This window comes from Corapipo altera, unplaced genomic scaffold (genome assembly GCF_003945725.1).
Source record: "Corapipo altera isolate COAL_440 unplaced genomic scaffold, ASM394572v1 102, whole genome shotgun sequence".
In the NCBI taxonomy this organism is placed as follows: domain Eukaryota; kingdom Metazoa; phylum Chordata; class Aves; order Passeriformes; family Pipridae; genus Corapipo; species Corapipo altera.
Genome location: NW_020884995.1, coordinates 483,552 through 508,498, shown reverse-complemented (window position 1 = coordinate 508,498; position 24,947 = coordinate 483,552). Strand labels below are relative to the sequence as shown.

Here is a 24,947-nt window from a genome sequence, read left to right as displayed (position 1 = left end):
CCATTAGTGAGCCAGCAAAGATGAATGGGCCAATAAATGACCATATTTCACTTCTTTCATCTGCCAAGATGAAACATCATCTTGGCGTTCGGCCGGTTTTCTGTTGTTTGGTCTTTTATTTTCTTAATTTGCACAACACTATTTTGAAAGGCATGCTATCAATTCTTTAATTGACTTTTTCAAAGAAATATTTTTTGCCAATAAGTCCCCTTGAGTGGATTGGTCTTGAGGATTTTGGTTTTCTTTATGTTTTTCTTTTGTAATTCTTTAAAAAGATTTTGATTTGTAAGGATGTTGTCTCTGTAAGATTGTTTAAAAAACAAATGGAGAAAATGAATGTTTGGCATCACATTTTAAAAATAGGATTGACTGAACTAGAAAATTAGGCATCTAGAAAAAAAATTAAAATCTACTTATTTTTTTTCTATTTTAGTTTCATACACAGTTGCTTTAGGTGTTTTGTGAAACTTCAGAACGATTTTTAGCAGCATGTGGATTTTGTTGTAAAGGAACAGTTACTTTCAGTCATTACAGAAGTCCAGAATATGTCTGTGTGGGAGAGCAAAACATATCTTTCCTATTCAAGGTCTTTACAATAATTAATAAATTATCTGACACCTGTCAACAGAGAAAAAGAAATAAGCAGCCTATTGTTGTGGTAGTGATATCATTGCAAAGAGATTTGCTTCTTGCAGGTTTTTTCTGAACAAAATGTTAATGTTTCTTTTTAGGTATTATCTATTGGACAGTGCACTATCAAAAGCAAATAAAAGAGGATTTAAGTTTAATAAACAGTTTTACATTAAAAGCAAAAATATGTAGTCATGTTGACGACAAATTCCTTTGGGTTGTGTTGTTTTGTTTTCAGAGCAAGTGGGATTTTTTTTTTTTTTTTTTGCTTTGAATGATTTAGTTCATTATTATGAGTTATCTTTGGGGTGCTTTTTGGTGTTTTGATTATCAGTTTATCTTGGGGTCTTAAAACGTGTTCATTTATGTGTTTAGATGACCAGCTGCCTTCCCTTTTTTTTGTTGTTGTTTTTCTATGTGACATTAAAATGGAGTGTTTCCTTGCAATCATCTTTGAAGTGAGAAAATGCATCTTCCTCCTTATATAGCTAAACTGTTGCCTTTTCATGGAGGGGCTCTACCCCTTTCCCCTGCCCCATCTCCCCAAACAGAGGCAGAGCAGCCCCCCTTCTGCTTGCCAAGACACAGCCACCACCCCCCCCCCTCCCGCCTCCTCCCCACAAAGAGGTGAAGTCCCCTGAGTCTGTAATTGCCAGGAGATGAAGCGATGATGGGGAGTGATCACAGTCAATAGCTTTGATTAACAATAAGGTGGAAAATTAGCAATGCTAGCATTCAGCTCCCCTGCCCGCCCGGCCCCATATGCTCCCCGCAGCCTGCGCTGGCTGGTGAGCGGGGTGGCCACTGTGCCTGGCGGGGTGCAGAGGGACACTTGGAGTGGGCAGAGGGGGCCAGCAGGGCAGCATTTTGGGGACCCCCGGGCGATGCTCCCGGACGCCTTTCCCTGGGCTCCCCCACGCAGGCGGGAGAAGGACGAGGTGTGCCGTGCGCTGGCACTGTGGCTGTTGCTGTCATATGTGGATTTAATTGTGTCTGGACGTGTTGTGATCAAAATGGCAACTACTGTTACTCCTGTGACCCCATCAGCAGCTCTGGTGTTGTTTCCGACAGACTCCGAAGACCTAGAGAGGGGGAACGACAGCGGGACACCACTCCCCACCTCTGATAATGGCGACAATTCCCTGGGCTACACAGGTAGAGTGCACCTTTCCAAAATATTCCTGACTGCCTACTTATGACACTTTCCACCTGCATCTGCCATTACCACCTGTACACATTTCTTTAATCATCTTTGCTAACTGACTATCTTTCACCATCACCTTAGAAGTTCAACATTATTAATATTGTTGGGAAATATTGTTGTGCCTTTTAACTAACCAAGATGACTGTCCTTGTGTGTGTCAGTACTTTTCAATTATTTAAATGTTTAAAGTAAATTTCTCTTGTTGAAACAGTGCACCCATTATTTTCCTTTGAACTGTATATATTACTGCACGAGGCAATATATCTTCTCAGAGAATTTTTTCCAAAGACCACAGGGATTTTTCCATGTGTTTATTTAGGGAATTTTTTTGCTTTGTTTCTGTTGTAAACAAAAATAAAATATATTGCAGCAGGAAAGAAAATCCAAGTGAGACTAAACTGTGATTGGATAAAAATCTGTTTCATTGACTTCTGCTTTGCATAAACCAGAGAAATGTGTCTCTAGGCCAAATAAGAAAAGCCACAGATAAGCAGCACCATACGGAGTGTTGCAGCAGTGATCTCTGAGGGACCCAATTCTGTAACTCCTCTGCAGACTGAAATGTTACCTAGCTCCAGGAGTCACGCTACTGACCACAGCCTGGGCTCAGCTGCAGAGTCCTGGGTCTTCATGAACTACTGGAGGTCCAGAGTGAATCAGATATTCATAACTAAGACAGTCTTACAGGGTACAAGAAGAGGATTGGCAGGTGTAAGAGAGAGGGAGCAATTTCTTGTCTATTCATAAAACTTCAGGTCTCTTATATGCCACTTAGAATGATTGCAGCTTTCATCACCTGCCTCTCACAATCATCTCTGCATGTGGTTTAAAACTTCAACACATAATTCTATTCCAGTTTAAAATACTTTTTTTTTTTTCTGAAAAGGTGAAAAAGCAAAGCAATACAATTTTCCCCTCAGTCAAGATGCTTTCTTAGGAAAACATAGCACAAACTCCGCTCCATGTGGATTATTTAGACTTTTCTACCTTCTGAATATTCCTATTAATTTTTTTTCTAAATTCTCTCCTCCACTCTCCAAGTTTGTCAAGTGTACGTCCACTGATGCATATGGGGTCATCATAGTGACAGAATATAGCTTAAAGAATGCTTTTTTGATTCATTGTAAGTTGGACTTTTGCTCTCAGGGAACAGAGCTGGGAATCACGATCCCTAGGTCTTGGGTTTTTAACAGCCACTAATTTACTTGGGACCACAAGTCATTCCTTTGTTAATAAAGTGGCTTAGTTTACCTAGAGATGAGCAATCAGTTTCCCGCCAGCTCCCTCGCCCATTCCTGGCTTGAGTCTTGTCCTCAACTGGCAGATCCCTGCACCCAACAGCCTCACACCTGCCCACGAGGCAGGAGAGGGGGCCTTCCATGTGCCCTCCAAAAGCACCCTGAGCCACAAGAGCTATGTGGATGAGACTTTAGAGGGAGACCTCCTAATTTTTTCCTGTGTTTCAGAGCAGGGCTGGAGGCTTGGCAAAGGACCTCCCATGGCAGGGGCACTGGGTGGGCAATGGTGGGCAGAGGATGCAGAGGTTGCAGGCAGTGCTGCTCCACAACAGAGATTTTGTCATTCCCACCCCGTTGCAGGGCCATTTTTAAGGCACATAAGGCAGTGTTTAAGACAGTAGCTCCCCTCTGAGCATGGGAACATGGGAGGATAACCCGAGCAGAGCGCAGACCCTTCCGCATGTGTCCGCCCATGAGGATCCTTCACCCTCATCGAGGTGCATGTGAGCATCTGGGCGCTGCAGCCAAAGAAAGGCCTCTGTGGGGTGTTGCAGCTGTTTAACCTCTCTCAGAGACTAATGGGGTCATTTGAGAGGACTGACAAAATCAAACCTGGTCTAGTAGTCCCCCAGAGGCTCTGGTTCTTAACTCTAGGCCGTATTTTAATAGGCGTTTTCCGAGCAAGGACAAAAGTCAGGATCAAGTTAGAGGGAAACACAAGCTGAATAAAAATTAAAACCTAGAGGATGGCTGGTTCTTTTTAACTGGAGATTTTGTGCCTCTATTTGAATGAGCACTGAATGAAGGAAAGACCAAGTTCTTCATGTATAAAGATTTAATGATCCAGTATTTTTTCTCCACTATGTAACAGTAATCAGTTGCACTATGTGTGTATACCTTAGTTTATATGGAAAAGCCATGTGTTATTTATTAAAATTAGTCCAACAGCTTTCTGTAGTAATCAGTAAGGTTTTTTAAAAATAACATTAATTGTAATACAATCTTTTAGGTAAAGTTACATTTTTTTCTAATTATGAGCCTAATATGGAATTCCTGGATTTTACAGAAGTATTCTTAGATCACTTTTGTCTTCTCTCCTACCTATAGAATTCCTTTCTCCAAATGGAAAGCCATTCCAGGAGATTGTTTGTACGGAAAATTCTCTGATTCATTCCTAAAATCACTCAGATTAAGTCCAGGATGTCTGTTCCCACAGGCAAAAATAAACAGCAGTTTATTTTTTAATTGTGTGTTTATCTTCAGGTAGTGTCTGAATGGACAAAACCCAAACAAGCTCATAACTGCTGTCATACTATATGATCATACATTGTTACTCATACAGAGAGCAGTGATGTAGGGCACATCTTCCTTCCAGTTCCATAGAAGATAATCTGTGAGGTATGTAAGCAAAGCACTTACTTGTATGGGAAGTTTCAGGGTTAAAGATTATAACTTTTTCCTACATCTCCTTCTTTCCATATATGTTTTTCATGGTGAATATATTTAGGAGTTTCATATTGTTCTTAAGTGGACGTATGTGACTTGTTGGGAGTGTTTCAGTGTGTTCTCCTAAAGCCCCCTTTATCAGAATTATTTATTTTCCTAAGTCAGGAGAATTTTGACTATCCCATTCGGTTTTGTTGTCTCCATTGTGGATATGAGCCCTTAACTTGAGAAGTAACCTTGTACCAAACAGTAAACACATCGATTTCAGGTGGAAAAGGAGGAGATGCTAAACCAAACTGTTTCAAGTTTGAAGTTGTTGATAAATTTCAAGACTTCTATTACAGGAAAATTATGAACTTCTGTTTGACTCTTCATGATTCTTATTATGTCGTAGGACTGAACTCTAGATTATTATTTTTTTTTAATCCCCCTAATCAATGTACTAAACTGGCATCTTATAGATGTTTCACTTTTTCTAAATCATCAGGGTCTTATTATCAAAATAATTATTACTACTTATTAACTGTAGACCCATCTGGAGGGGCTTTATATGCATCTATATTAAAGATGATCACTTTCAATGAATATTTGTAATAGATACAAATAGGGACTGACTAAATAACAAATCAAGAAAGGAAGTTCAGCCACTGAGGATTGTTCTATATGCATGACACTGATATTAAACTGAAGGAGTTTATAGGATGGGTTTCTCTTGCATATTTAATAGCTGAAAAATTCTAAATCAAAAAAAAAACATATAAGAGCTGATGTGACCATATAGGCATCATTTTAAACATGCTTAATCCAGCTGTATTTGTAGCTGGATTGATCCATCAAAGGATTTAGGGTTAAAAAAGCCACAAAAACTTTTAACTGTAACTCTGTCACTTTAAAGAAATGATCCAGAAAGATTTCCTTTTCTACACCTTCACAAAAGACCATTCACAGGGTCAAGGCTAGAATGGAAAATAATTGCATAGTTAATATGTGTAATAGCAACAATCTAAATAGCTTTCTTAACTATGTGCACAAAGAACAGGCTAAATCACAATGATAAAAGCTGATGATTTAGGTACTTTGTGTTGTATTTACTTTGTGCTAAGGAAGACATCCAAAGCAGTTTCCTGAAGTGCTGTATAACTATGCTTGTTTTTCTTTCTAAAACTTTGAGCGGACTTTAGATGATTAGAAGTGCTATAGATACCTAAAAACAATTGCAAGTAATTCCACCTCTCCATCAATTTAAATCTACGAGTTCAAGTGGGAATCACGTGACAGGAATGTGCACCTGAGAATAGAAAAAAAAGAAAAGGAAAGGCAAAGGAAGGCAGTGGAATGGAAGATGCAAGTAGGAATTCAGTTCTTTGTCAGGTTTAGGCTGTGGAGATGTCAGACCAAGCCTATTGTTTAGACATCTATTTTGGAGGGTAAAGAAACTCTAAAATTACCGTTTGTTGTTTTTTTTTTTTTTTTAATCTAAGTCCTGGAGAAAAGTATAGGGACAAACAGAGATAGAAGGGAGTTGAGGAAAAAGACCTAAGAGAGTTCAGATTGTATTACTGGAGATGGAGAATTTGGCAAAAAAGGTCATAGAAGGAAGAACCTTAAATAAAATCCCGGTTTCCAAGAGAAAGGCTTGTGATTAGTTGCCAAATGGAGCAGATGATGTGTTGAGTGATGTCCCCTAGTGCTGAAGGAGCTTTGAGGGCCACAACCCTGTAGCACGGAGTGAGGAAACCTGAAGAAGATCATAGGATAAAACTGTCTTGACTGAAGCTACTAAACATACTTTTCTGTTTAATATTTACCTGTTAGAGCAGATTTTCAAGAAAATAGTAGTTAATAGTAGTTCAAGTAGTTCATATTTCCACATCAGATTTCACATGTGGTTTACCAGCCTGAATAGTAAAGTAAATGTTCACTCTTAGCTAATGGGCCTCTTTTTTTTCCTCCCCAAAATAGTACAAGGGCAGTAAGTGTTAAGTATGAGCTTCAGCTATTTTCCACATAATCAGTGGCTGCAGAGTAATCTCTAAGATTGTATTGTGCTGTGCTATTGAAGTGTGTGCATGCATGATATCCCAGGAAGTAGCACATTTCCTGTTAAATCAACTGTGACATAAATATTGGGGATCATTTAACAGATCACAGAGTATCACTTGTGCTACAGAGCCCAGAATGATGGCTTGTTAAATTAACACTCTATATTCAAACATTTGCAGGCAAGGATCACCACTCCTCATTAAGTAGATTCATGACTTTTTAAAGGGATATTTCCAAATACTTTTTTTTTCCCTAGTTTTCTCAAATGACTCTTCCAGCATGCAAAGGTTCCCATCTGTGAGCTGAAGTGAGTCTTCAGTTTTTTCACTCCTTATTTTAATAATGAAAATATTGTGGTGATGTTCTTTTCTATGGTAGGGGATGCCCTCCCTTTTTCTCACATTACCTTTCTTTTTTACTACTATGTAGTTTTACTACTATGTCTACTCTGTGATCAGGGGAATTGTTTGTAGTGGATCACTGCTTGTCCCATGTCAAATAGAACAGCTTGCCCTCAGTGAGCATTTCAAGATATCAAGAGGAAATCTCTCTTCATTTCATTGCCATTTCTGAGACATTTCTTCCTTAAACCCAGTAATTTTAAACAGGTTATGCTATGCATTATAAAGTGCTTGTTTTGAAAAGAAAACACATTCAAAAAAATACTTCTTTGGCATCAAAGGTAAAAATCTACACTAAAACTCACACTGTGAGAAATGGAGGCTTTTTTTTTTTTAAGATTAGTAAGGATAGTAAATGTGCATACAAATTTTATGGCTGAGAGGAAGAGGAGGGAGGAGAAAAAGCTATAATATGCAACAGGATGACAAGAATGTTGGAAAGAAAATTTGCTATTTCTTCTAAATTACCACCTTTCGTTCAAGGATTAGTTAGAAAGAATGAGCAATATTGGGGAAAAGCACATGACAAACAGCAGTTTGGTTAATGGGGTGCAAAAAGTGCTGGATGAAGATTGAGGTTGCAGAGTGTGGATCTCTTTGATTTGGAGCAGGCTGTCATTTCCTATGTGAAGCAGGTAGCTAGAGATCTCAAAAAAACCACAAATAACTTATTTCCATAAAAGAATCCCAGGTAAACTAATGGCATGTCTTATATTGCATTGAGTTCATCATGCCAACAACCTGTAGAGCAAAACAAACACTTGTCTGCACAGCAGAACCAAGAGACATCTGACAGAGCTGAACAAATCACTAGATCAGAGAGCAGCCACATTAATTTATTTGAAGTTACAGAATCCTTGTTGCCAGTGGTAATACACAGTAGACTTCAGCTTGACTTTTACATCTCAGGATACATGCAAAGCTCGCAGTTAAGACCTTTTTCCCTAGTCTTTGTCTTTTTTAAAACTTACCAGCTGAGCAAGTGTGCTCTTGAGTCACTGGGAGAATGAACAAAGAGCCCCATGATACCAATTTTACAAAGTTACTTCTTAGAGTACATCTGCACTCTAAATCCAGGAACAGATGGATACTGTTATGCTTATTTAAAAAAGAAGAAAGAAAGAGGAAAAAAAAAAAACCCTGCTCCTGTCTATCAGCAATCTCTCTGTTCTCCATGTCAATCTAAACTGTCAGAAAGGTCCTTTCAGTTTTGTGTTTCTCTTTGCAAGCATTCTTCTGACACAAATACTGAGGATTTGTTCTTAATATGTATTCAAATATAGATGTAAATATAACACCAATCAATAGAATTGCCTGTCAATGATAGTGATGTTCAGGCAATAATAATTTAAGTAAAACTTACAGAAGCAGTATTGGAGCTCCCACTTACATAAATCTTGCACTGTCATTTTCTATGAAAAGTTCATGGAAAATCTCTTCCTGCAGTTACTATGTTATACTTCAAGGCAGAGCTTTTATTAAAACAGGAAGCAATGGGAACATCCCAACTTTCTCAACTTGGTTAGTGAGTTTTCTTGTAGCCATCAGACCAATTCACAATGACACCCATCCCCTGCTTCCCTCCCCCACCAAAAAAAAAAAAGGGAAAAAAAAGCCACAATATTGTATGAAGAGTTTGTCTAACAACTACTTTAATACTAGTAAATGCCCCTATATAGCTGAGAATTGGTCTAAACAACCGTATTTCAGGAAGATGAATTTGAGCTTGAGAAGGTGCAGGAAAGGGCTATTAAAATAATCAGGGAATAGAAAACTTATTTTGACAGAGGCCTGAATGAAAGGGAGATGTGACTACCATTTGTTGTCAGCCTTCTTTTTTTAGAGAACTAATAGAAGAAAAAAGTTACCTATAGAGCGTGTCGACTATTCAACTTGAAGAAATTCAGTTATTGACAAATAGCCTATCTTCAAACAGTGTTCAAAATGTGTGTTTTTATAATGGATGATCCTAAGCTTTTATTCATATGTTACCACTTCACAATAGATTAAGCAGTTATAAAATGGGCTCTGGGTAATTTAGGATTGAAATTTAGGATGTTATGCAGCAGCAGGTTCAAGAGCAGTTTTCAGACAGGACTTTGAAATCTCTTTTCCAAAGATTTAAATTTGTGATAGGCTGAGATAGGCCATTCATGCTAGATTTGATTCCCCAGGATGAGCATTCTAATCTTGAGTTCACGTGTTCCTAATTAATCGTGAGACAAGTAAAATCAAAACAAAATGCGTTCGCAGCATTTTATACTCTCTCTTTTCCATTTGGGCTGTCACAGACAGGAACCCCTGGAGTTGATGAGAGGCTTTCTGCTGAGGGCCTCCTAGCAAGAGCAAAGACAGAGCAAATTACCCTCAGACACTGCTGTCAGTTCAGTGAATTAAGTATGCAAAGCAATTTGTGAAGATGTTCAGAAGTGCAAATTTCTGCCAGTAGGTCAAAAGATTATGGATTATCACAGGATGAGCAAGGTAAGGGGAGATCACCCCCCATCCTCATCAGAGTGTGTTATACAAGTAAGTCTTTGGTTTTAGCCTGGCAAATTGTTTTATTTAAAGAAACAGGAACTTAGTAATGCACACAATTACATTAAATACATAGCTGTGTGAAATGCACTGTATAGATGACAACACTCATTTATTGTGTCTGCAATAATTCACTTTCCTGAGTAGCACTGAAAAATAAAAATGTCGAAATGTATTTTCTATAATTTAGGTATTAGCAGTGCTGATAATTTTTCAAAATAATCACCATGTAGGATCATGGATTTACAGACTAATTCAGGTTGGAAGCAATGATTGGAGGTCTCTAGTCCAGCTTGCTGAAGAAGCAGGGGCGGATACGAGGTCAGACCAGGCTGCTGAGGGCTTGATCTACTTAGGTCTTGAAAACTTCCAAGGACAGAGCTCTTGCCCCTGGGTAACCTGCTCCACTGCCTGCCTGTTCTCATAGGGAAAAAAAACCCTCTCCTATTCACCCTGAACTTCTTTTGTTTTGTCTTAAGCTTGTTGTTTCTTGCCCTGAGATGGCCCACTGTGAAGAGCATGTCTCCACCTCCTAAGTGACCTCCCTGTCAGGACAGGCAGGTGACTCAGTCCCCCTGTCACTGCCTCTTCCCCAGGCTGAACAAGCCCTGGCTCCTCAGCCTCCTGGGCAAGTTCTCCAGCCCTGACCATCCTGCATGACCCTCTAGTGAACTCCTCCCAGTTTATCAATGACTCTCCTGTACTGGGAGGCACAAACCTGGTTGCAGTACTCCAGGCGAATGCTGAGTAGAGGAGTATAGTCCCTCTTCTTGATGTACCACCTGTGTATCCACACAGCCCAGGATGCTGCTGGCCATTCCAGCTGCCAGGGCAGGCTGCTGGCTCATACTCAGCCTGCTGCTGGCCCACAGCCCCAGGGCCCTCCCAGCAGAGCTGCTCCCCAACCTGGATGACCCAGCCTGCATGGATGCAGGCAGTTCTTCCTTCTTTCCTTTCCACAGCAGGACTTTTTCATTTGTCCTTGTTAAATTTCATATGTTCCTTTTGGCCCATTCCTCTAGCCAGTCTGGCTCTGTCCAGGGGGACTGGTTCTCCCAGTTTTGTTTTGCCTGTGAGCATGAGGAAGGTGCCCTCCCTTCTCTTCTCCAGGGGACTGATAAGGACCTTGGGCAGGCCAGGTCCCAGGATAGACCTGGAAGATCCCTCTTGTTGTTCTCCTCTGGGTTGGCTGCAGCCCATCAGCCATTAACTTTCGAGGTAATATATCATAAAATTTTTACTCATGTGGTGGTTCACCCATCCAGACCATAATGTCCCTACTTGGATACAGGAATCTCATGGGAGACAGTGGTGAACCCAATACATGGAAGTCTAAAAACACAAAGGATCTCTCAGTGGAGGATTTCCCATCAAAACTGATCTCCCCTGTTTGCACTGTTTATAATTGCAACTCCTGTCTCAGCATCACAACTTCATACATTAACATCTATCAGGAGATCCACAGTTATTTTTATCAGATCCCTCTGGAAGTGCTACCAGCCATTTATTTCCAGCGCTTTGTGCGTGTATGTGATTCCTGTATGTTGCTTGTCCATAAACCGTAACAAGTTGAACCATCACCCAGAAGTGTTAAAACATTGTAGAGAGCTTTTCAGAGGGAACTGTATTGATTTTCAGTGACCCTTGTATAAGAAAGGAGATGTTTTTCTCTGGTACAATTTACTGGACAATATATTATTTATAGGGCTTTTGTCTAATCCTTCCTAAAAGGCAGTAAAAAAGTACTACGAAAACTCACTGCTGCTTTCTTTATTGCAGAAAATCCAAAATTAATTTGCACTCCTAAATATAAGCAGAACCATATTTGTCTAACTATGAATATTTCAAAATCATCTCTTCCAAATCAGTAGCATTTTTACTAGATTTTCTGCCTCTTCTTAGACTCCTCCTTTTATTTCCATCAGATGGTTCATGTGAAGTAATACATTCCAGTTGCTTCATCCTCCTGTTTCGCTTTTTTTTTTTTTAATTAATTTTCCTGTTTTCATTGCTGATTTCTGAATATCCATCAGAAAAAGGAGTGTTGCAGTTTGGCTAAACTTGAAATGGAAAAACCAGCCCGTTCACACACTTGTAACTTATCTACTAAAAAAAACCCTCTGCAAAAACTATTTTCTGCATTTATTTCTGTCTAATCTTTAGCAGAATAAATTCCTCTATCTTCTTTCTGGATTAGTGTAAACCCAAATACAAAATTCTACTCTTTCTGTTAGGAACAAGTACCATCCAAGGAAAACCGAATTGTTTAAATTTTTGGATAGCAAAGTATAATTGCTTCAATTTCAGTAAAATATTTTTACTTGTGCTCTGGTATATAATGAGGCCTTTCATCATTTCAAATGTAGATTATTTTTCTTTAACTTTTTCTTAAAGCCAAATGGATAATGTTGCAGTAAGCTTTGATGGAAATCATAAGACAAAGGAAAAAGAAGGTTGAAGGGATAACAAACTTACTGATCAAGTGATTATAAAGTTACTGTTCTGGATTTTTTACAAAACCTCAAATGGGAAATTTAGCATAGAAGTCTGGTGGGGGAGGAAAATGCCTGTTTCACTTGTTAAAACTACTGTGTAGTGTTGAAGTGCTACGTAGAGTTTAGAGACCACTTTTAATGAACAATAAGTGCATGACAGGAGGCTGAAAATGGCTTTGGGGCTATTTTTTCCTTCAAAAGTTTAGCTGTTTAATTATACCTCCCAGCCTATTATAAGATGGATCAAATAGATAGTTTATTTGGGAAAGATACTGTAGAAATTTGTGGGAATACTGTGAATACTGTCGCACAGTATGCACTCTAATGATTTTCAGTTCTTGAACTTACAGTATCACGCATGAGTTAACTGGATTTTTATTCGGAATTTAGATGCATACTTCTGGGTTTGTTAGGAATTCCTTAATAAAATTGTATCCAGGACATGATCAAAACAATCAGATAGTATGCAAAGAGAAACTAAATAAACCCCCTCTTAAAAAAATTAAATTTAAAAATAGAGCTGATATGGCTGTCACACTCAGCACTTTGTATACACACACACACAAGTATTTGAGGGGCTTTGCAAGAATGTGTTGAAATTTGGAGGAAAAACCAAAAATCTGAGTAATCACAATGTTTTGATTCCAGACAGTTCCTGATGGAAATTCTTCAAAATTCTAGATCTTTGAAGGGCATACTAGCCAGGCAAACAGCATAACCATCCCAAAGGGGGAAGAATTTATAATGAAGTGAGGAACATTCGGAGGAAATGTTTGTTTAGGTAAAGGAGGTGTGCTTTCTTCTTAACAGATGAGATTACATAGCTAACAGATGGGCAGTCATAATCCAGGCTCCACTTCAGCACATCACCATAGAGAGCCATTTTTTTAGCTTATTAGGAATAGATAGTATGACTCAAAAGTTCACTAAAGTTTGCAATAATATGTGGAGATCTCACAAGTGTGTACAAATACCTAAAGAGAGGGTGAAAGGAGGACAGAGCCAGGCTCCTTTAGTGATGCCCAGTGACAGAACCAGAGGCAATGGGCACAAATTGAAACACAGGAGGTTCCCTCTGAACATTAGGAGACGCTTTTTTGCTGCAAGGATGACTTAACACTGGAACAGGCTTCCCAGGCAGGTTGTGGACTCCCCATTTTTGGAGATAATCAAAAGCCACCCGGACATGGTCCTGGAAAACCAGCTATAGGTGGCCTTGCTTGAGTAAGGGACCTGGACAAAATTACCTCCACATGGCCCTACCAGCCTCAACCAGTCTGTGATCCTATAATATAAGAACTTTAATCATACTGCTTTTGCCATACAGGTGTGTTAGAATATGCTTCTATCATTTATGTGCTTTATAAACCAATTAATTTATATCTAAATTCAATATAAGTCAATTATAGGCTTATTCACAGGTGTACACACAAGTGTTTCAGGCTACTTTCTCTGTGTTTCTGAGCTTGTCAACATGCTGAATATTGATCCAAACCAAGACAGCTACAAATATTATCAAGAAAGTAGAGTCTCATAAGAGAACAGAATAGACAGAATAGATGATTTATTTTTTTAAAACCTACATGACAGTAAATATAATACCTAGTAAGAATAAACTTACTGAGATCTATTTCTTATATAGGTCTCTAAAAGTTCTCTGAAAAGTGAACACATCTAATTTTAAAATCTGGATAATTAATTCTTTTGTAATACCCAGATGGCACCTTTATGACTTTTCTTCTTTCTTGGTTGGAAAGTGTCCTTGTGTTAAGGTTAAGCTCTTTTTGTAGCTGCAGATGCTCTTCAAGTCTGCTGTCCAGAAGCCGAACTGAGATAAAGAAAAAGCATCATGACACATTTATTTTGGCAGCCTGATCAAAGCAGGGTCGGCTGTATTTAGGCAGACAAATGTATCAAAGTGATGCAGTTTGAAATGGCTGAGTTAGCATTCCTAAAGCTGTGTCCCTGTGATAGGCTCTGCAGTGGTGTTGGCAGGGCAGAGCAGCGCTGGGAAGTGTTTTACATCCGTCAGGGCACAGCTTGAACCAAATATAATGAGAAATTATGATTCACTACAATCTCTTGCTGCCTATATTAATTTCCCTGTTGCCACAACACATCTGTTCACGGTAAGACTGACCCAATGCCCATCCAACTACAGTCAGTTTATGTCAGCAAGCAATGGATTCAGTAAATACTATCTATGGGAAGATTTTTAAACAATTGCTAAATGCTTAGTTCAGAGCACAAGTCCAACTAGAACAACATAGGACATTAAGTCCTCTAGCAGCTATTGAAATGTAGTTTCCTTCTTTCCCCTACCAAGATAGGAAAGACTCCAGTCCTGTGAGGTATGGAGCATTTCTTAATTATATTTTTTGGTTTGCTTATTTATTTGTCTTTTCCATTAGGGGTAAACAGTATACTTTTCCAGAACTATGTTAGAGCACACAAATAATAGAAAAAGTGGATTTTACATATGTCTTCTATCAGTATGGTTAAACTGAAAGTCTTTCTCTTATATAAGAAGCTTTTTTCATAAATCAATAAGAGCCTCTTTTGAATTTGCTCTTTTGTATCTCAGTGGGGATTTTTTTCACCTTTTACTAGATGAGAACAGTGGAATAAAAATTTATTCTGGATTCTTCTGAAATCACTTGATCCAAACATATGCATACAGTACAGAGTCATGTCAAGAACTTGGATTATATTGAGCCTCTCTTGTGAAATAAGGTGTAGTTTGGAATAAATGAAATTTCCGTATAAGTAGAATCTTATCTGTAGTTAAGTGTTACATAGAAATCAGTGAGGGAAGCACTGCAAATACTCACTGGCCACTTGTCTCTTCTACTGTAATGGAACAACAATGGAGAGTTACAAGAGCTCAAGTGATTTGCCAGTCTTTTCCCTGCAGAAGGGCTCCTTACAAATGATTTAGTTAGTATTTCCTGCTGAGTCAGTGAGATTGGCTTCTTAGTGTCACTACAAGGAAGAAGGATGGAAGGAAAATGGACAGAAGGAAACTGAGTGAAGTGAAACTGAGGAGGACTGGAATGGTTTGAATGTTTCCTGCGCTTCTCTGTATTCTGTAGAAGTGTAATTAGTTGGTTATAAGCTACTAAGAGTCACGACACGATAAATATCGTACGCAGACTTCTGATTTCCATGTATTTATGTCTTTCTTTAAAAATAACACTGCACATTTCCTGGTTTAAGAGTTTATTTAGCGAGAGACTTGCCTATCCTCAACTTTCCTCCTGAGGCATAAAGGGACATAATCAATTTTCATGTTCTTCCGTGTCCCCTTGCCAGGTGTACTACTGCAGTCATAGAAAAGGTCTTCTCTATGTGTCCCCATGGACGCAGAGTAGGAGAGGTGGGAAGGAGTGATGAGCAGATAAAGCACTGGGATTATTTCCTTCTCCTCAAGCACCTTCTAACACACATGCATCACCACACCAGGGGCTCTAAGCTCAGAGATTCTGTATTTTGGGGTAGAATCCCAGAAATGCTGCCAGTAAGTGTGTAAATGTGGGCCTGGAACCTTGCTCTCGACCAAGGGGCTTTGTCCAACACAAGGTAATGGGGGAGGGCTGGCACAACACACCCTCTTGCTTTTCCTGCTGTTGGGATGCACCTGCTATGTCTGGCCTTCCCCCAATGTCCCTACCAGCCCTCATCCCTCTTTCCTCTCCTTTCTCTTCTGTGCTCATCAAACCTAGATTCAGAAGGAGCTCCATTAGTAACAGATACAAGAGAGAGGAGAATAGGACCAGCACAAAGTATACTGCAGCAGATAAAGGGGGTAACTGGTCTCAGCTAAGCGACAACTCCCAGCCTCGATCTGTTTCTTGGGCTCTTAGGTCAGGATAAGGAATGCTCTGCCCTATAACAGACAGATTGTCCAGAGAAATTGTGGATGCCTCCTCCCTGGAGGTGTTCAAGGCCAGGCTGGATGGGACTTTGAGCAACCTGGTCTAGTGAAAGATGTCCATGCCCATGGCAAGGGTGTTGAAACTAGATGGTCTTTAAGGTGCCTTCAAACCCAAACCCTCTATGATTCTGTAAATGGGACTGATGGAGAAGCCACAGCTTGACCTGCATTGTTTGTAACATTCAGTGATGTTGCTCAAAGGAACTTCCTTTTTACTTAGCTGGAGGTGACTACTTCTTTCCACTATATGTAAAACCTACCCAAACTCAAATATTTTAATAGTATTTGAACATCCTTTGTTCCCAACACAGTTAAATAACAATTACACTTGAAAAAAATGCTGACAATTACAACTTCTCATGTCCTTCCTTTGTACAATTATTAGTAACATCTGATTCTGCTCTGTCTACATAATTTTTCTTATTGGTAAACTTCAATATTTGTTAAGCAAACCCAAAATAGAGTTAAATAGAAAATTAATCTTACAAGTTTATATTAAAAGCTCCCAGGGTTGCACTGATGATTGTTGATTCTGTTTGGAGAGACACCAAGGGTGTGAGTTTCCATATGAATGGTTTCTTCCCTTTTCAACTCTGTAGCTTAAGGCTCACTAATTATACTGGTTCTGGGACTACCCTAGCAACAGTATGCATCAGAACATATTTTAGATGGTCAGCACAGAAGAATTAGGTCAGAGACCTCCAGGGATTTAATCAAAAGGTTAGCAAACCTAGCAGCACACCTTGAGCACCAGCCACCAAGGCTAATGAGACCTCATTTAAATAATTTTTCAGGGAAATAGAAACTATAACCTTCTTTTGGGAAATGAAATCTTACTCTGATACATCTAGTAGTAGATCCTTCCCTGTATTTTGCTTTTTTTACACATTTTCTTCTTTATTCTGGCAAGGATATTAGATTAATAGACCTACCTAAAATATGCTGCCGTTGGCACAGCAAACTCTACTTTCCTGGTACATTAATGAAAAAAAAATCTCCATAGCGCATACATTTTCTTTAAAATTAAGTCTATTAATCTATCACATTGATATTAATATTAACTAGTAAATTAAAACAATAACCCACCTTATTTTCTCTTCCAAACCAATGAATTCTTCTACTAAGAACATTCATAAAATTATCTTAGTGAAGACTAAATATGTTATCTATGGTGTTAAGATGGTAACATTTCTACATTTCATTATCAGAGTTGTTAAGTGAAAGGGCTAATTATTATTTATCAGTTATAAAAACTTACATGAAACAGTATTACATGCAATAATTTAATATCATTTAGTAAAAAAAGTATTTTTATTAGTCTTTATTTTAAATACAATAAACAGACCCATCACATAAAATAGTCACACTGAAGATAATCTTTCAGTGCTTTAGCACTAAAAAGTCTTTTAGCAAAACCTAAGGATGCAAAAAAATTAGGCCAGCATGTCTTCAATACCTCTACAATCAATACCTCTATAATTATTTTCTATGTGTGTTTTTTCTAATTTAAAGTACCTATGGCCAACACAAGTACCAATTTTAAATGTACTTTAACTCAACCTCCTCTGGCAGAGAAACTAAACATTCAAACAAAATATTCAAATAAAAAGCCAAAAGGTGCCACAGAATAAAAGCAGTAAGCAGCAACTTTGTGTCATTCTGAAATTGTTTGTGTTTTCAATGTGTCCTTTCACATACAGGCAAGAATCAGAAGGGATTTGAAACAATTAAATTCCCTTTAAAGAATGATTGCCTAATGAAAGCCTGGGAATATAATACTAAAATAGTAGAAATTAACTGTACTGCTACACTCTAACTACATTTCACAGCTTTATGTTCCCCAAAGGTACCTGGTATACGTGTTGTGATCAGTCAACTTCTGATTTATTGACAGAAGTTCCTCGTGGCTACCAAATCAAGCATACTACCCTTTTGTTCTACACTGTATGGCTCTCAGTGTGATATGATGGAAAATTCTAATTCACTAAAGAGATTTTACTGTAATGCCCGATATATATCAAAAATCTCTTTCAAAAAGCTATTCAGGATATTCTGAATTTTATGTAGTAGCTACATAGCATTAATTTTCTTAAACGATCTCCCTAGAGATTTTCATTGCATTCAAGTGAGTGGAGTATTGAAGGGATTGTATTATTAGCTACCACTTAGAAAGTAAGAATACATGGATTTCTCAGTAAAATTCCTGGGGTTTTCTATTTTACCAGGTGGTTCAAAAAATAGGGTGCTGAACACAGGGATGTATTTTTTTATGTCTTTGGGAAATCATTATGATTTGTATGAAATGCCAGCATTATTTTGGCAAAAGTTAATTACATAGGATCCAAATCTCATTAAAGACCCCCCTTTGGCATGGATAAATTTAGTTAAATTGTGCCTGTTGATCTTTGCCAAGTGCTGTCTTGAATTATTCCATGCTAAAATATCGCATGCATGTTACTAAATGGTGTGGTCCCATTTATATTAATTATTCCAACCTATAGAGTTACAAATGAATTTGCAATTGTTTATGGAGATGTGGTTCAGTTCCAAGGTGCCAGTAATTCAGGGGCTATTGCCTTTGATTACCAGTCCTTTACTCAGTACTGCTCAAAGGAAAGATTAAGCCTTACAAAGATTTATATGGATCCATGCCTAGAATTCCATACAGCTGTGGATTTGACCTCTGCCTAACTCCACACCCCTTCTTCAAATATATTCAATATCAAAACTAGTGGAAATAAATCTATCTGGATTTAAATCAATAGGAATTCTACTGAGATAGATATGGAGATATAAGAGTAACTAATTGTCTTACTCATGGAGTGAACATCTCATTTACTCTGCAGTTACCAGTTTTCTACACCTCTAGCAACCTCTGAGAGTAGAGAGGAATGAATGCCCAGCAATCTGGTCAACTGGTAAACTGTAACATTTTTTATTTAGATTCAATAAGATTTCTTCTCCTAAAATATAGGCTTTTGTTCCGAAAAAGAATAAAAATATGAAAGACAGATTATAAATACTCAGGTAAATAACCTCTGTGTAAGATGAATAAGGTTTTAGAGTAGTTCATTTTCACATATTCTCTTTTCTACAAGATAGGTGCAGACACTATTGGTCCAAAACACAAAACAAATGAAGCTGTGTATTAAAACATGTAGACTTTCACAGATGAGTGCATTACAGAAATACATTTCCATTGATGATCTCTAAATGTAAACAGAAATCAATGATGAACTTAATATTTTTTCTTTGTATGTCAGGCTGAATGGATTTATATTTGGGTTGAGCATTTAAAGTGTTACAGTGGATGGAGAATGCCTGGCTATTTATATTAAAAATATTAGGCAATGTTTTCATAGATAATCACACAAAATGGTAAGGCAAATACATGAAGTTTCCCAAATCACTTTTGTTTTTGGAACTCAGAGAATTAAACATTTCTTGATATTGCTACCATGCATCAGAATGAATCAATAGAAATCAAGAATAAGTTTCTCAAGTGAAACAAACCTCAGGAATCGTTTCCTGTCCTTATTGACTTCAACAAGCTACTGGCAATCTAATGATGTTGTTTTATACAATATCACATTCACAGCAAGGTATACAGTAAGGATCTTTACATTCTGGCTCTGGAATGCTCTCTTGGGTTCTGGTTAAATAAGAATGAACTCCACAAGCAATGAATTACAAAGGTTCATAAAAAGGTTGTGTTTCATGATTTAATTCGATTACAGTGGTTTCCATTTTTTCTTGAATTTATGATCTGTATAATTCCAACTGAATAGGAAAGATCCTCTTATATTCATACTTCTGAAGGAAAAGCCTCAGATGGCTTTTTTAAATGATGGTTGCAAATGTTGCATATTGGAGTAAATATGAAAGGATAATATTTATTAAAGGTACCTTACATTTTGTTAAATGACAGACAGTTTGTTTAGAAAGCACAGTTAAGTAATGAAAACAGAATAAATGCTCAGAAGCATAACATGCTGGAAATCATGAGACCTCCCTAACACTGTTATGCACCTCAGCCTTTACTAGTAAATCTCTGTGGAAAAGCAAAGGAAGAGGGTCAGGGCTGCATCTGTATAGAGCATAAACTATAATAATCAGACATTTTAGAGTCAAAAAAATCTTTAAGAAGACACGTTAAGTAGCAAAGCAAAAAGTGAATGCAGAGTTACTTCAAAGGTAGGGTAATACATAAAAATATTACAAATATTTTAGATTTAAGAGGAAAAGCAGTCTTTATTTGTCTGCATTTTTTACACTAAAAGAATGTCTGTGATCACAGTCCTGTTTTTAACATTCAAATGTCAACTACATTTGACAGAGTAGGAAATCATGTTTTTTCTCCAAACGGCAGGTCCCATTCAGTTTGGACTGCTTGACAAAAGAACAGATATGCAGGTGCAGGCTGCCTACAAGCACGGGTGGACTCTTGGCCAGCCAAAATCTCCTAGAGGGTAAATGGAAGACACAGGAGTGAGCTGAGATATTATGATGTGCAAGGAGGACTGTGGGAGAACTGATGACAGGGCCTTACACTGTGGACAACATAGAGATCACAAGGAGAGCGAGCACCAAATTGTGCCAATGTGGATGCTGGGAGAGGAGGCAGAAATAAATCCTTAGGAAACCAGACTTCACTGATCTGGTTGTTCAGGAAGCCATTTGTTCTTATGCCATGTGCTGTCATGTATTATTCATGGCCAATGATACTCAGGCAATTACTACATAATTTGCAAAAAAAAGCTAAAATTATCACCGTTCTAAGGAAAATAACTTTCCCATTCTCAGTTTTAGGGACTTTTTTTTTTTTTTTCCAGAAGCATTATGTTACTCTCTACTGTGAAGCAAGTAAATACACAAAATGTCAAGAGTAATCATAGAATCATAGAATATCCTGAGCTGGAAGGTGCCCACTAGGATGATCAAATTCTAACTCCTGGCCCTGCACAAGACAGCCCCAGGAATCACATCATGTACCAGAGAGCGTTGTCCAAATGCTTCTTGGTGATGTGACCACTTCCTTGAGGAGCCTGTTCCAGTGCCCAATCATCCTCTGGGTGAAGAATCTTTTCCTAATATCCAATATAAACCAAGTTTGACACAACTTCAGGCCATTCCTTCAGGTCCTGTGAGAAGAGATCAGTCAGTACCGGACAATTCTCTTCCCCTCTCGAGGAAATTGTAACTGCAGAGAGGTCTCCCCTCAGTCTCCTCCAGGCTGAACATACCAAGTGACCTCAGCTGTTCCTCATACAGCTTCCCCTCCAGACCCTTCACCATCTTCATTTCCCTCCTTTGGACACTTTCCAGTTGCTTTATATTTTTATATCTTCCTTGTATTGCGGTGCCCAAAACTGCACACAGGACTCGGAGTGAGGCCACACCAGTGTGGAGCAGAGAGGGACACCTCCCTCAGCCAGCTGGCAATGCTGTGTCTGATGCACCCCAGTAAAGCTTTCAGTAAAGTCATATTTCTTACTGGGAAGTAAATACATGTAGCTGAAATACCTCCAGGATACAGAACTGCTTTGCCACAGTGCAGTGGCACTTACACAGAAAGTCCTCTCACTTTAAAGCACCAGGGAGTCAATTGTCCACATGTGATTTTCATTCAAGTTGCAGGGACTATCACAGTGTTTCCTCCTCTTTTTGACATATTTACAAACCTTGGCAGGCCTACCAAAAAAATTTTGGCTTATCCCACTGGACTCTTCTAGCTGAAGGATGAAAAGTGGTGATGGGATTGTCGTTGTTACCCTTTTTACCTCTCAAGCTCTCTGCCAAGTCCAGGAATACTAGAAATCTCTCTGTGAGCAGGTTCTTAAAATGTATTCACTTCAGAACTGAGTCAGTAATGGCAGTGGGGAAAATCAAGGTAAGGCAGACACTTCTCTTGTCCTAAGGGGGCATCACTGCCCTAACATATTGCATACAACACACACACTCTACCCACAAGAGAAGCCATCTGTCAGGATGGCTCAGTGCCTGCACACAGCTGATAAGATCTTTGTCCCTGCAGCATGGCTGCCAACAACAATAGACTTACTTTGGGAACCAGTGCAACCCTGTGAGTAACCTCTCATCACGTAGGAAGCCCTCCTTTCTCTATCGATTGAAGCACTGGTACCACATGCTTCTTTTCAGTTGTTAACAGCTTCTAATTAGCAGTAGTCATACTCTGAACCTCATTTGTGAGATTGTATCTTGGTCAAGCATCCAGTACACTCAGAAATGGAACTGTTAGGAATAATGTCAAAATTGCCTTTTTAAGAGCGTCATATTGCACTTGGCTCAAAGTAAGCTTTTGGGTCTTACTGTAACATAAACTAAACATGATTTTCTTTTCCTGTGAGAAGAAAACTTTGAATATGAAGTTGAAAAACTGTGAAAAATATATTAGTATTAAAAAAATTCTCAGTTTCAATTCTTTTGCATTGCTGTAGTCTGAGAATGGAGCAAGAGCCAATAAAAGTAAATAAGCCCTGACAGCAGGACCCTAGACTGCAAAGCTTCAGTTCCAGATGCAAGTCAGATGAAAAAAAAAAAAGTCAATTGCACAGTGAAGAAGCTGCATCCCTTATATGAGGACAGAAAATCCTATTATTAAGCACTCTTCTTCAAGTGGATGTGGAGAACTGCCCATTAACTACTTCTGCTAAGCAATAGACAACCTACTTGATTGCCTTGAGCACACGCCTGTCTTGACCAGCAGCAGTAATGCTGGATTTCCGTGGTAGATTTGTTTTTAGAGCCTCTTTGAAGGTCCCAGCAGCACATGCACATCCGTGATCCTCGTTTGCAGTCCTCTTTGCATTTCAGCACCTCGCTTCACACTTCATACATCACAGATGGGGACTGGATGAGCAAGGTCAAAAAAGAGGCAGAAAGTCTGCAACTTGACTTAAGTAGAAGGCCTTGTTTTACACGAAGTACATGAAGGGAATTTTTTGTCTTCTTTCAGTATAAATGCAGAGTTCAGTCATGTTCCCAGTTTTTAAGGGTACGCGTCTTTTTCCCATTTCTTTCTAATGGTCACGTTGGATCCTACTCTCCTCTCTGCTGAGGTAAATCTTATATTCTGAGGGGCTGAAATTTTTAAAAGTTCTTCCCAAAATCTCACTTGTACATATATATTTCTGGTTTTGATTTATGTGTCAGTATAGTAGTGATGGCTTCTAAACTGTATTCTCTGGGATTTTCAAAACTAGTTTTGATCACTAAGATGTTAGAGAAACAAATTTTGCTTGCCATTGCTTACTGTTACTCATTTACATAAAAAAAATCTAGTCTAACTGCCTAATTAGTCAACATAATATTAGAAACCTAACTTGAAGAACGGATTTGAAGAATTAAAGAGGTTCTAGGCCATGTCTACAGCTCTTCCTTGCTTGTATAACATCAGATGCAATAACGAAATCAGATTTTAGCTGTTACCAAATGCAGTAGCAGGAAGAAATTAAGTAACACTTTTTAAAAACTTCTACATATTCTTCACAGAAACTGATATCAGTGTCTACCTGTCTATCTGATTTTTCCACTCTGCACAAGAGAATAGAGGAAAGAGAAAGAAAAGTAACAGATGCCATAGAGACGGTGAGCAAGGTTGTCCTAGGATGAAGATCTAGAACCCATCCTCTTCTGTGCTGACATCTGGTATCTCTGCTCCTAGCTGAGATAATCAGCATGCTTTGGAGCCGAAAGACTTTTACAATTTATAATTGTAAAACCTTGAGATAACCATGAGGAGAAGTACATTGCACCATGATCACTCTATAGCAGTCTGGAGTTTCACTACATGATGAAGTAGCTGTTCAAGCCTGACTCCCATAGGATAAAGGAACTGGAAGTCTGGCTTGAGCACAAAATTCATGAAATAACGTTATCCCTAATGTGGGGGGGAAATAGAGCTTATACAGGTGTTTAGTAAACTCAGGAATGTATATATCAAAACTTCTTTTTCCATGCACAAGAATCAATTTTAGCAAAGGGGCTTTCCATTAACAAAGGGGCTAATCATCCCTTGCCAACTTAATTCCCCTTCTGTTCAATATTGTAGATAATATGAATCAAATAGGAACTTCCTAGTTCATGCCTGGCACAGAGAGACACTTTCACTCTTATAATTAAATCGGCTTTATATTCATCACACCCTTTTATAGCAAAATAGATATGGACTTGAAAAGTAGAACTAGAATCCTAGAATGTTTGAGAAACTTGGCATTTTGGATGAGCAGTATAGGGATTAGAGCTCAAGTGAAACACTCCAGTCACTTACATAGAAGGTAAGAGCTGCATAATAAATATATTTAGGGCCCTTTGAAAAGGAAGAATGAAATTGGATTCCTATTTAACAGTAGACTCTCCCAAGAGCTCTGAGCAGTACTCCATTACTCATTTGCAAAAGCAATGAAAACATTAATTGACCTCTTGATTAGTATTTAAATAATAAATACCACAGTGGATTAATGCACTGGCCTTTTACCTCAAAGACATAGTTTAAAACTGACTTGACAAAAAAATCAATTTAATTACATGATACTAAAATTGCAAGTGCCAATAGGTGAGAGTTTCCATGCACACAAGGCCACACATCACATAATCATGCCAAATTGGAATTTATTCAGTGCTTTCTCTTTTTTCTTTTTTTTTTTTTTAATGAATCCATGCGTGGTGTGTGTTGAAAGAAAACAGGCTGCCACCTGCCACAGAACTATCCCACAGAGCAGCTCCCATCCTTGTGAACTAAAATATTTGGCTTAAATGCTAGAAACCTGAAAACTGACAAAGTTCCATTATCACATTCAGCTCTAAAACAGATACATTCTGGAAAGAAATGTTAAATGCTTTCTGTAAAGCTTATAATTTGTGGAATCATTGCACACATATTTTTGGAAAATAAACTCAGATTTTTTGGTTTTTTGGAAGATCTTTAAATGCAAACTTGATGTTAGCCAAATCAATGGAGTCTAGAGGTACTTGTTTATATTAAATTAGTTAATGCAA

General features: G+C 38.3%; 1 protein-coding gene across 5 annotated transcripts in view; it reads left to right on the top strand.

Annotated features, from left to right (window-relative positions):
• ROBO1 (roundabout guidance receptor 1) overlaps positions 1-24,947 on the top strand; it is a 706,475-nt gene that overhangs the window by 338,814 nt on the left and 342,714 nt on the right. For 4 of the 5 annotated variants that reach the window (XM_027666541.1, XM_027666542.1, XM_027666539.1 and 1 more), the window contains exon 3: positions 1,702-1,785. The exons of the other annotated variant lie outside the window; for it this stretch is intronic. In XM_027666541.1, the coding sequence (XP_027522342.1) occupies positions 1,702-1,785 (84 nt within the window). The remainder of the gene's footprint in view (positions 1-1,701; positions 1,786-24,947) is intronic. 5 annotated transcript variants of the gene reach the window in all.